Genomic DNA, 13,230 nt, shown 5'->3' with positions numbered 1-13,230 from the left:
ATTCGTAGAGAACTTAACCTTTTCAATTTAATCACTCTGATTTCCACATTCATTTGGAAGTAAAAATAGAACTATTCAGTCCTGGTGATTTTCCAAGATTTGTGAGCTCAGGATTTTTGAAGGTGTGAATTTCTTGAAGTCAGAGGTTATCTACTCATTATTCATTTACCTCCATTTCTTATTCTTCCTGAATCATCCCATGCTATAAAATCAATGTTTATCAGTTGGGTAAAATAATAAATTAATGAATACATGAACTAGGATGTTATGGTATACAGCCTGACCTTGGGAAATTAATTCACCATAATGAAAACTTTTGTTTTGTTTTGTGATAATTGAGTATAATGTAATATAAAGAATATCTCCCAAGTAATAGATTTAATATTAAGATAAAGAAGAAGGAATTATCAGTATAACTATTTGAAAACTTTGAAGAGATAGTTTGTCCTTGTAATAATTTATAGTACACAAGTAACATTAATAAATTCTGATCTAACCCTTCTACTGTCTCTACTAAAATGTATACACATTTTAATGATATCTATTTTGTGCTTTTAAGTATATGTTTCTGAGCATCAAACATATATGATCACAATTCTCTGAGTAATTAAAAACCATTTCTACTCTACTGATAACAAAACATATTCAGAGAGGTGACTTTAGCAAGGTCACAGGATTCAGTAAATGCTTAACTAGTTGGGATCTAGATCTCTTTGTCTTTGATTCAGATTATTTTCCAAAATATAGTGAAAACTGATTGAGTGAAATAGTGATCCCTGAACACGTTCAGTAACCTGCTGTCATCCGGGTAAAGGAACCCTATACGATAATGAGTAACTGTTCTATAGGGTTTTAAGGCTAAAATCTTTATGGTGGCAAACTGCCAAATCTTTCTCCTATGGATCAGGCTAATAGGTTTGAACCTCCAACTTTCTGGTTAGAAGCCAAACTCTTCAAACCATGTGCCACCAGGGCATCTCTAGAACATTTTAAGTAATCATAGAAAAAGATTATAGTCTCTAAAACTTTTATATTTTATGAGTGCTTATCATTTATATCCTACATAAGATTATCATCTAAAATGCACACCTTGGCATCTTCTTCTTTTCTCACTATAAGTGAAATATAATTCTGTCTATTGCCAAGACATTCTCCATAAACATTAACCACACACAAATGTACAAAACAGAGCCACAGGAGTATGGGTACATCATTGCTATCATCAACCCACCTCTTGATCTGTTGCCAAGGAGAGAGGAAGAATGACTTCCAAACACTGAAAAAACCAACCTAATACACAGGGAAATGATTCCCTATCTGCTGCACTGCTATCTTTCACAATGTACTCAGTATCTAGCTTTAATGCTACTAACTTTTAGTGACACCATTCTCATGTCCTTTACTGTTCTTTATATAACTACAGCAAAATGATTTTAACCACCTCTAGCATCTGATACCTTCCTGTTTAAAAAAAGAAAGTAACCCTAGATACAGCTTTCGAAGAAATTTGAGTTTTAAAAATGAAGACAGAGAGGAAAGTGGATAGAATACTGCTTCTGAAAAATTGAATAGTAACACACTTGCCTTTGGACAGCTATGTAGAATTTTAATTCACTAGGATGAGGTTGAAGGACTTCCATTTTTCATGCCTGGCATTCCTCCAGAATTCTGGCCAGTAATGATGGAGAGTGAATAATGGCTTTGCCACTCTCAATGATGGCTTATTCCTCCTAGAAATTTGTCATTCTTAGCTGTGAACTGTGACAGACCTTTAAAACAGATCTGCCACCATGAGCTAGAAGAACTGCTTTCACAGTGGCCCAGGCATCTAGTGAGACCACTTTGTTGTGGTGGCTGTAGTTGTTATTGTTGTTCAGAGCAACAATTTAGCTTTTCTGTGATCCCGGAGACTGACTTCTAATTTCAATCACATCTCTGAAGTCTTAAGTAGCTACTCAATTTCTCCCTTTCTGGAATCTAGTGATGATATACCAACTCCCTGTCTATTTCACTTTGGGGAAAAGAAAAAGATAGTCCAGTGACACACTCTGGAGTCTTGGAGTCTAGATAGAGAACCCTGGGGAGTAGTATTCTTGTTGTTCTTTCTTATTTTCTCTGAGGTGATACAGGATTAAATAAACGTGGAACCCACTGCAGTTGAGTTGATTCCAACTCATAGAGAACTTTCCATTTTAGAGTAGAACTGCTTTTTATGATTTTCTTGGTTATAATCTTTAAGGAAGAGGATCACCAGATCCTTTCTTTCATGGTACCTTTGACTAAGCTCGAACCATCTACCTTAAGTCAACACCCAAGCACAAACTATTTGCACATGGGCAACTCCAGAGAGATAACTGACATTAAACCTTATTCACCTTGTAACTTTATAGCAAGTTTCTGGATACTTGATGATCTTTCAACATCCAAAAGAGACACTTTTCCCTGAATTTTTACTTCCATGTAGAATGATTTTCCTAACATGTGTGTTGACTTCTTCTCAATATGAACTGCTGGAATTGTTAACATGGCACTAATGTTTCTCTTGGGCACCTGGTCCTTCCCTCACTTTGTTTCTTTGGCTTCCCTCTCTGTCCCTCACGCTCCCTTTGTCTTTCTATCCCTTCCTCTCTTTTCCTTTCCTTTAACTCCCCATCCACTTCTCCCTTAGACCAGTAGAGGTCAGGAGAATTTAGGGCATTGATTACACCAGCAGGTGTCATTTAGGACTAAAATCCCATTAAATCAGACCTGAACAAACCAACCCACTGCTATCAAAGCAGCTGGAGAACGTGCTGCCCATCCAGGGAGCACCTGACGCATAAACGAGAACTCAAAACTTAGAAGCTGGTTTTAAATCCACAGAGGTCCCTTTTTTTCCACGCCGCTTTTTACAGCTCTTACTACTGTGTCAGCAGTGCATTTAAAGCTATTCTGATCACTTAATCTTTATGCTCACCAAATAGGGTTTTCATTGGCCAGGTTCCCATAGAGTAATTTCAGACCCCTCTGGGAATAAATGTCTTCATAAAAGTTATTAGAAAAAAAACAGAGGTTTCTATTGGAATTCAGTTGGACTTAAATGTTCCTCCTAAACCTGCCCATAAGTTCCAGAAAGACTTGAAGAAGTTCAATTCTTAGCTATTTGTCTCAGTGTCTTAATCTGTAAAATGGAAATTATAAAATTGGCCCTTTTAAGAGAAAGATTAAGAGGGAAGAGAGTTGGATAGGCATATTTCTTTCAAATTAAAAAAAAAAGGCTTCGGAGAAAAGGGAATGTCCCAGTGAATCACCTTGGACTAAGAGCTCACTGCACTGTCCACCCGCGCGTCCCTCTCGGGCACATCAGCAACTCCAGTTTTTAAAGACAACTCCCACCCAGAGTCCCTGTGCACAGGTGAAACTCCGAAAGCTGGAGATGATGCTTGGTTTCCAAACAGCACACGTGCCTTTTACAGGTTCACAGAAATTGGGATCCTTACCTACATTGGGGGAGGAGTACTACAATTTGAAATCAGAGTAGAAATTTTAAAAGAGCATTGGCTGAATTAAGAGGGTCTCTAGTAAAGTAAATATTATTCAGTTAGCACTTTCAGGGCTGAGTATGAATCTGTATTTCCTTTGCAAGTGACAGTTTTGTTGCACTAAGCTACACCTACACAATTGTATCAGGAAAAAACGCATGAATACGGCGTATTACCTTGACCGAAAGGAGCCTGAGGCCAGGTCTTGAAAGTGTCCATTGATGGGGCGCCGTCACGTTCGTAAAGCCCAAACCACACTTCAGGGTCTTCACCACTTTGCAAGCCGTCAAAATCCTCGTCATTTTGAAGATGCTGATTTGTGACTGAAATTAAATACAATTACATATACTTAAGTGATCTTCGTGATAAGATTTTTAATTAATGTGAAAGAAAACTGGGGGGGGGGGCAGTTGCGTGTTTAAGGCTCACTGCACAGCAGTATTTGAAATTCCATTCATTCTGGCATTAAATGCCTTTAGCCAGAGCTCCTCCTTCTCTTTAACCCCTCCTCCTAAGGTAACATCTGGAGATGTTCCATGGACATGTAATACTAATTGCAACACATCAAATACTACCTTCTCATGCTGACATAATGCTAGTGCTGTAGAAAACCTGTCATCCCCATCAAAGGAATTGCTTATGCAGCTGAATGGAATGACCTATAAACAGTGGACAACCTTAGTAGGTACAAAACCTTAGTAGCTACTAAAAAGTAGCAACTTTCTAATAATGCTAAGGATCAAAAGCCATTCATCTGAATAAACTTATCTCCCCTCAAAGTGAGTAAACCTATCTACATTTGTTCTCTGGGCTAAAAAGTAAGACATTACATTCTTACTATATCATGCATTGCTCTTGATTCCACATTGTAAATGAATCCGTGATACCCAGTAAAATACAACTGCACAAAGTAATCTATGATATTCTGCTTAATCCCTTAAATATGAAAGAAGTACAGGAAAAAATGGCAAACACTCTCTATTGTGAGCACTACTTCTAAGTCACATAGTTTTAGCGATGCACTGTTGCATATCAAATTCTCTACATTTGAGTATCGGAGTGTCATTCTGAGTTGACATTGACTCACATAGCATCGCAGCATTCTCCCTCTATCTGCCTGCAAGGAGGCCTAGAAACAGAGACTTGCTTCTAGGGTCGCTCCTAAGGGGAAGGCAACAGTGAGTGATGTAGAGGCTCTAAACTCCTCTGACCGAGACCAGGGCTGTGTGGGAGTAGGAAGGCGCAGGCTTTTAAAATAAGAACAAAGCTGAAGATGAATCTCCTCCTAGCTTACTTACTGTATTCAAGCATCAATATTTTTCCAAAGCTAAACTACCTCACTGCTGCTGGCAGTGGACAGCTGGACAAAGAATGGTCTCAACCGGGTGGACATACGTGAGTATGGAAATAATAATGGAAGAATGGAAGAGTAAACCAGTGAATGATCAGATAAAGACAAAAGACCTGCCAATATCAACATTATATGGATATATTTTCACTTTCTTCTAAGTTAAAAAGAAATAAAAGAAGAACTTCCACCTGTGCATCTCCAATAAAGTATTGAATTTGGTTGAATCAAATTATATTGAAGGATTATAAGAATTCATCAGATAGATAATGGGATCATGCTACAGCGAAGGGCGGCATGTGTGAAAGCGTGTTGTTGCTAAATTGTGATTGAGTCGACTTATGTTGGCCTTAACAGGGCATCACTTAAAGCACAATGGAACCAAAAATAGCCCAGTCCCACACCATCTTCAGAGTTGTTGGTATGTTTTTTTTTCCATTTTCATGGATATTCTGTCAATCCAACTCGTCCAATTGAGGATTTTCCTCATTTTTCCTTTACCAACATGACTTCCTTCCTTGTAATCATAACAGCATAGAGATATGAAATAATATAGTGTGTGTGTGTGTGTATGTGTGTGTGTGTGTGCACGTGCGCAGAAATAGTCTGATAAAGCCTAGAGTGAAAGACACAGGATGAGGTCAGGAGCCAAAACTATATCATGGACATTACTATGGTGGCAATCACTGAGAGCTTTTGAGCAAAAAATAAAGATGAAAATAGTGTCAAAGAAAATTCATGTAAAATTAGAGTAATCTAAACCTCGGGAGAAGAAAATTCCAGAGAACTTAGAAGACTGAGTAGATAGATAGATAGATAGATAGATAGATAGATAGATAGATAGATAGATAGACAGATAGAATATAAGCATACAGTGAAGGCTGTATTTCCTAATTATAAAAAGACATTTTCATTATGGGAAAAGTTTAAGAAGTAAAATAAATTTAAATCAGGCATAGTCCCATATCAAATATATATCCATACAATGAACATTCTAGGATAATTCTCCCTTTAATTCTTCATGTTTTAGCTCAATCTAACCATTGGGGTACTGAGAAGTTCAATGTTTAACCAAGAAAAGTCATGAGTAAGTGGTTTCATAATCATTTATAGATGGTTCTCAAAGAGATGACAAAGTTACGATGGTTTTCCAGAGATAGGTCAACAACTCTGGGATGTAATTCCCTAACTGTCAAGTCCAAAGAGACCTGTGGAATGGAGTTGGGATGGGCTTCCATTTCTGCCAGGACAACATCTTGAATGCAGGCTCTGGTCCATGGTTCGAGTCAACAGAATGAAATGAAAGAGGTCGATATTTTGACCAATTTTGTTAGGCATTCCGAGTTAGAGATTTAGGAACTCAATTTTCTGTTGCTCTGCAATCATGTTGAAGATTAGAAAAGGCAATAGATAAAATGATGAGTAGTTTCACGATTGATGTTCAAGACAGACAAATCGATAACCAAACTGTTTTATGGGTGTTTTGTTGTCATTGTTGTTATTTAATGTTATATTAGAGAAGGAGTTTGCTTTCAGAGCCATCGAGTGGTAGTGGTGATAGATGGTAGGGAACAGTAAAGCCCGATTGAACGTTTTACAGACAATGCTACCCTTTTATGAGAGACACTTTGTTTTCAAAACACCTTAAAGCAAGTATTTTTCCATTTAGAAGTACTCATTTTCCTAAGGGCTCGTTTATATGGCTCCCTCCCCTCCTGTTTCTCCTTAGAAGCAAGCATGACAAAGTGATGGTCACTTCCTTTAGTCAACTAGAGGCTGAGCAAAGACCAGTGAAGTCCTCGAATGAGATCAACTGAGAAATTAACCACGACAATGAAATCAAACAGATCGATGATCATGAAGAAGGTGCATTCTGTTACACATCCGTTCACCATGAGTCAGAACCAACGTGAGAGTGTCTAAGAATTGTTCCTCACATAAACTATCTGCACATACCTGATTGACAGGCATGCATGTATTCATACATGCACACATGCCTATATGCACACACAGGCTTGGGAGAATCTGTGAATTTGCTAACATATTTTGTAAAAGTTGATCAATACAGTGCTGTTGATACTATAAGTCCCTCACTAAGTGAAAGCAAGGCTTGGTGTGGAATTATTAGTCTTTCTTTGGCACTAAGATACGTTTATTACAGTTACCACTGTTTACAGCATGGGACTAGTTCCTGCGCACAAGTCCAAGTAAAAAATATATCAACCAAAGACGTTCCACTTTGGCAGAGTGAAAAGCAATCTAGCTTTGTTTCATGTTGTGCTGAAAAAACTTTTATTTCCCTCATGAATAATAAATACTACATAGAAAAGTGTGTGTGTGTGTTTGTGTGAGTGTGTAAAGAGGAAAACAGAGAGATAAATATTCTTAAATAACACACTCCTTAAACATTTTTTTAAGAATAGACAAATCAGCCATCAGCCATCTAAATCTCTCAGATCACTTCATATGATAAATTTGGCTTTAGGATATCTCATACTGAAAATGATAAGATATCAAGTACTAAGTGGGATTTCTTTTCATTGATAATGAAATTTGGAAAGCATCAAAAAATGGATTTAAAAACATAATCACCACCAACTTGTTCTGTAAATATAACCTCGGGTACTAATTTTGTGAAGTTTTTAGCATTTATTTCTATTTTGAAGCCATAGTTTTGAAAACTGTTCATAGTATGCTTTTGTGGGGAATACTATATTAAAATCTATTAGATATGCTTATGTATCATTTTAAAGACTAATTAAAATATCATAATATATTTATGTTCATTATTATAATAATTGCTTCCATAATCCTATTGTCAATATTGCCAATTTTGATCAATACTGCCAAATTTCTTTTTGAAGAGAGTGACCTATATTAATTTTCCTTTCAATCGCAGCAACATCAGATGTAATCATGCATTTGTTTCTTTATTTGAAATGCAATTTGAGCAGAAATTAGCCCTATGTCTTCATTTGAATTTTAAATTATTAATGAGGTTGTTCCCTATGTTCTTAATTAGTTCTAGTTCTTCTTTTATCCCACACTGTTTACAGCCTTTTATTCCCACTGATCATTCATATGAATGATTATTAAAAACTCTAAAAAGGAAATGGAAAAGTTGATTGGCATCTTGTATGGGTACTAATTCAAGTATCTTCTTCGTTTGGAAGGCCTAGTGGGGTAAGTAAGAAAAGGCCTTCCTGCTATATATTGGGGATAAAAATAAGAAGACCAGCTCATTCTGAAAGATAAAGGTACAGAAACTTCCAGCTGTCCTCTAAAACTGTGTCATCCTAGGTAATGAATCAGGAACAACTCTAAGAAAGTAATGAATCTATCAAAATGTCTTTTATATAAAGATGTGTAAGAGATGCTTCTGGAAAACTGAGTGATTAATAAATGAATTTCTATGTGACAGAATTCCTGATTAGTATTATTTTAGCAGAACAACTGAAATTACATTAGACAAATATTGGGGAATATAAAGATGCTTAGGAGAGGAGTCATCAAGCATCAGTTAGAAAGTTTATGAAGGTACTTTAAAGAAATAATGTTAACGCAAGGAGCAAGTTATGTTTAGAGAAGAAGAAAAAAGAAATTCACAAGAAAAAAGCAATGAGCTCTCTCGGAAAGAAAGTTCTACCATTTTGTGCTTCTACAGTGCTGTATATAAAAACAGACTATAAAAGATAAGAGTGTTTATTGTGATTATAATATTCTAAGTACTATCAAAGGAACACAATAGGAAAGTGGGGCTATAGACAAAGAATGCTCCTCATGTCAAAAGTGACAGATAGAATGCGCATGCTTCTATCACAGAACCCATGAGAAGCAGGAAAAGGATTGTTCGAACAAAATTTTAAAATTGGCCAGTGTAAAAAAAAGTTATTCGACAACCTTACAGACACATCAAAGATCAATAATGAACATAGATAGGGATGAGGATGTTGGATGATTGGGTTTTTAAGTAACCAGATGTCTTTAGAAATCCGCTCAAAGTAAAACACAGTCACCCACATCCAGCTGGCATTGAGGGTTAGACAGCGAGGAGCCAGTGATGATGGATGCACGTATCAAAGGCACACTTGACATCCCAAGGAGCGCGGCGAGCCAGCAGAACGTGAAGAAGGAAGCAGCAGAAGAGACCTTGTAAAAATGGTTTGGTTCATTTAAACCCAAGGTGCATGTGATTGATAACCTAGATTAATAAATAAAAAAGGCTATCATTTATAAGATCCTCTCTGAAAACTTTAAACAGGTTAGTAGGTACAAGCAGGGTGTATTTATAAAGAATAAACCTTTTACCAATTTATACCTGAAAAACAAAACAGTACTACCGTTAGGTCAAGGGGGTATGTTAAGTGCAATCTACCTTTCTTCCAAAGTCCTTAATACGTAATCTAGACCAATATTCTGTGCATACAAACTTTCTGGAATGTAAGGGCAAATGAATCCCTGACTGTAAGAGGAGTCGTGAATTAGCCAAGCTTGTTATATGTATAGAGGGATGAGAACAACAGAGTGGACAGTGCCTTACAATGTTGATTTAGTTTGGGGGTGGGGAGGGGAACAAGAGGAGCTGATACCAAAGGCTCAAGTAGAAAGAAAATGTTTTGAAATTGATGATGACAACACATGTACAAATGTATTTGATACAATTGATGCATGGATTGTTATAAGAGCTGGAAGAACCCCCAATAAAAAGATTTTTTTAAGTTGATTTAGAACTCACAGTGGCCTTCACAAATTGAAGACACGGTCAAATACCAGCAAAGCAAGGTGTCCACAAAGGGAGGCCAAGGGCAGCTAGCCCACCAAAGAGGAAGGAAAACCTAAATATAAACTGTGGAGGATTGATTAGATGGAAATCAACCAAAAATATATAATAGTCCTAAGGCAGTGCAAGTCATCCAAAGGCAGTCACAGCAAGCTATGGAAATAAAGACAACATGAATGCTGAATGTAGAGGGAAATTAAGAACATAAAGTCAAAGTACACTGACACTGTGGAGTAACTGACGCTTTTAAAAGTGGAATTTTGATCATGGCGATGACTAAGACATTTGAAACCGGGTCATGTAGGATTTATAATCTGTCTTTCGATCTCTTTGAAGGTTAAAATACCAAAAAACTTTTGGGCATGATATTAAAAATTTTACAACAAACTGGAACATTGGAATTCATAATTATAGTATATGAGGAGGTTTCAAAAAGTCTACGAAACTACTTTAATTCAATTTTTCCACAAACTTTTTGAAGTCCCATCAAACTAGCAGATCTATCATTTGCAACTATGCCAGTAAGTGTGAATAGATATTTAAATAGATCAACTTTAATAGTTCCAACAATAAGAGGTCTGATCCTGCCTGAAAGTGATGTCACTTGACACTTGTGGATCTCTTAGCATATCTTAGCTTCTCATCTTAAACAATCTTAATTGCCATCCCCCGCACCCCAGCCCCCATAACGCCCCTCCCCCATCAAAGTGACTAATAATATCTCTATGTTACAGACAAGGGAGATAAGTCTCAGGCGCTTATTAATTTCCCCAAGATCACGCAACTAATAAGTTGCCAAGCCATGATCAGAACCCAACTGTTCTTACTCATTGGCCATCCTCTCTCCAGAATGTCCCTTGTACCTAGAAAAGAGAGGTGACAGTATAAAATGACCTGGAGGAATGGGCTGCTTAATATCCAAGTCTGATTGAAGTGGGAACCAGGGCTGGGTTTCCGATGCTCGGAGACCTATCGGACATTACCTGAAAATGAGTTACAAAGACTGATGCAATGAGAGAGCAGAAAGTGTCTCTAACTTTTCTAACTTATGATAGGGTGAATACAAAAATAATGTAAGAAATTCAAAAGGTAATCTAGAAATAAAGCTATCCATTTTCTCCAGCAATCGACATAGTAGAACTAATTGCTTGACTAACTTGATTCAGCTAGACATACCTAAAATCTGATCGTATCCTTTTAAAATGGGATATTTTATGCTTTTCTGCCTTCCACCCTATTTCCTGAAGTTCCAGGACTATGAAATCTGAGTAATTCAATAGCATTGCATTTTCATGATTTCTCAGAAAGAAAATCTAGGATTACTAGCAGAGTAATCAATTCAGGAAGTATTTACTGGGTACCTTCTGTGCATCAGGCACGATGTAGCAAGAAACAGAATTGTTTTCTCTTAAAAGAAGAATTGTAGAATTTGGGGGTGGGGAGGACTTTAAAATGTATCTCAGCAGACAAGTAGAGAATATTTTAAAAGATGATATTGTTTGATGAAGCTGGAAATTATCTTTTCCAGTTCTTCCATTTTACAGATATGAAAAACTGAAATATCTAAATAAGCCAAAGGCATCTTACTACTCTTCAGTTATTTAATACTAGATCGAAAGCCTTTAGAAGAAATCACTACAGAAATATAACAATGACTACATTCCAAATGGGAATAATTTTGTAAATGATGGCACAATTAGTGAAAGAAACTAACAATTACACAAATCAAACTGTAGACTTAATGGTGGCCTAAGCATTTTCTTAAGATTGGGCCTAAACATGCATACAACAATTTCACAAAATAGAGTGACTAAATCATTAAACAATTGTTCACTGTAAATAGTAAATTATTTCCCCAAAAAAAGGCAATTCACCATCAGCCTTTTTGTATCGTGATCATCGTTTGCAACAAAGCTACTTTCTAGTGTCCAGAACAGAATAAACAGCGCTCAGGGACTTGTTTTCTTGACTTTGGCTGAGAGCAAACGCAAATGATTTTGCAAGGCTCTGTAAAGCAACCCTGGACACAAGGAGGGTTATCCAGGTCATGTATCCAGAGACTATTGGACCCTCTTTTAATTACACATATCTGAGGACCACATGTTGTGCAACTTGTCTTGAAGTTACCGACACAGTGGAGTCAGGGACAGCGGGTTACACTGGAATGACGTAGAGGACATTTATTTTTTTAAACTAATTACAAGTCACTACGCACATTCCTCCTCCACCCCCTTTCATGTAGACTTGTTATTTAAATCTGCCTGAAGTCATGGCCTCTTATTCGCAGGGAATTTGGTCCAGGAGATGTCTTCTGCCCTCCTGGCAATATAACCAAGACCCATGCAAACATCAAGTCCCATCCTTTTGTGATTTTATTGTGAACCTCATGAATGGGTCACACAGCTATGTTTTCCTCCAGATTTGTTGATTTCTACCTGTCTCATTTTCATATAGAGATAGCTTTACCTTTTCTTTTTTTTAAGAGAGGATAAACCCTTGGAGATATCATGGTTTGCAGGGGAAAGCAGTAGAAGAAGAAGGAAGAGCCAGAGAAGGGAATGAAGAGGAAGAAGAGAAACCCTGCCGCGCCTAGAACTCTGCCAACTGCTAATAAAGTGACTTCCAAGTGCCTGCGGGGATGGCAGCTCCTATTATACTTCTGGGCGTTGTAGTTTCAATGCTTACTCTGGTTGTGTTCGTTGGTTGGAATTGGCGTTCACCTTCCTCTAGCTCTTCCTGGGCAGATAGGAAGAGGACAAGAAGTAATATTCTTGCTAATTGTACTTGGAGTAGGACATTTGGAAACTTTCCAGACAAGAAAAGACAAAGGATTGAGAATCATAAAAGTTGAAAACTATGGAAATTTCAAAAATGTGTTTGTAGTATTTAATTGGCTGATCTATTTTTAGCAACAAGAAAAATAAAATATATTTAATAAAATAAATTAGCAATAGAAATTGAAGTCAAATAGCAGTAATAAAAAACTGTAGGAAAATAATTAGACATATTATCAAAAATAAGAAAAATGAAATAAAAGAAAAGAAAAAGGAAATAAAGTAGCTGAGTGCAAGAAAAACTAGTACTCTGCTAGTTACTCTAGTTGTGTTAGTTACTATCCTAATATAGAACTTGAAAAAAATGTTTTTCAGGATAGAATAATAGTTGTACTAAAAATGGTGACATTATTTCTCAAATTATTAAAAACCCTGACCCAAAACTTCACCTGTACATAAATGTTTGTTTTTCTAGAATTAGCTGACAAGATTAATTAATAATTAATTAATCAACATTTTCCCCCTATTAAATCCACATCTATTCAAATCAAAGGAAGATGTAGGGCTTTCAGGGACCTGCATTATAGTATATTAAAGTGAAGAACCAAAAGTATTGCTACTCCCAGCACAAACTACAGATTCTCTCAAAAATGTATCCAGTTCTTCTTAAATTTGCTAAATAGAACCACACATTCTTTAGATAAACTGTGTGCTAAACCTTGAAATAAAAGACAAGGCCTTTCGTTGAATATTCTTTTCTTATTTTTTCTATTCACGATAAGGTTTGAAGATTTGAAGCCTAGTGAA

At 36.6% G+C, this 13,230-nt stretch overlaps 1 protein-coding gene across 1 annotated transcript in view; it reads right to left on the bottom strand.

Annotated features, from left to right (window-relative positions):
• The window catches only part of CPS1 (carbamoyl-phosphate synthase 1), a 136,044-nt gene extending 132,108 nt beyond the window's left edge, over window positions 1-3,936 (bottom strand). The window contains exon 1 of the mRNA XM_045296804.1: window positions 3,698-3,936. Coding sequence (XP_045152739.1) covers window positions 3,698-3,823 — 126 coding nt within the window. The 5' untranslated portion in view covers window positions 3,824-3,936. The remainder of the gene's footprint in view (window positions 1-3,697) is intronic.
• Window positions 3,937-13,230: the final 9,294 nt, after the last annotated feature.

The sequence above is a fragment of the Echinops telfairi genome, unplaced genomic scaffold (genome assembly GCF_000313985.2).
Source record: "Echinops telfairi isolate 266 unplaced genomic scaffold, ASM31398v2 ScPeMD7_3;HRSCAF=10, whole genome shotgun sequence".
NCBI classification, from domain to species: Eukaryota; Metazoa; Chordata; class Mammalia; order Afrosoricida; family Tenrecidae; genus Echinops; species Echinops telfairi.
This window is presented reverse-complemented; position numbering and strand designations above follow the sequence as displayed.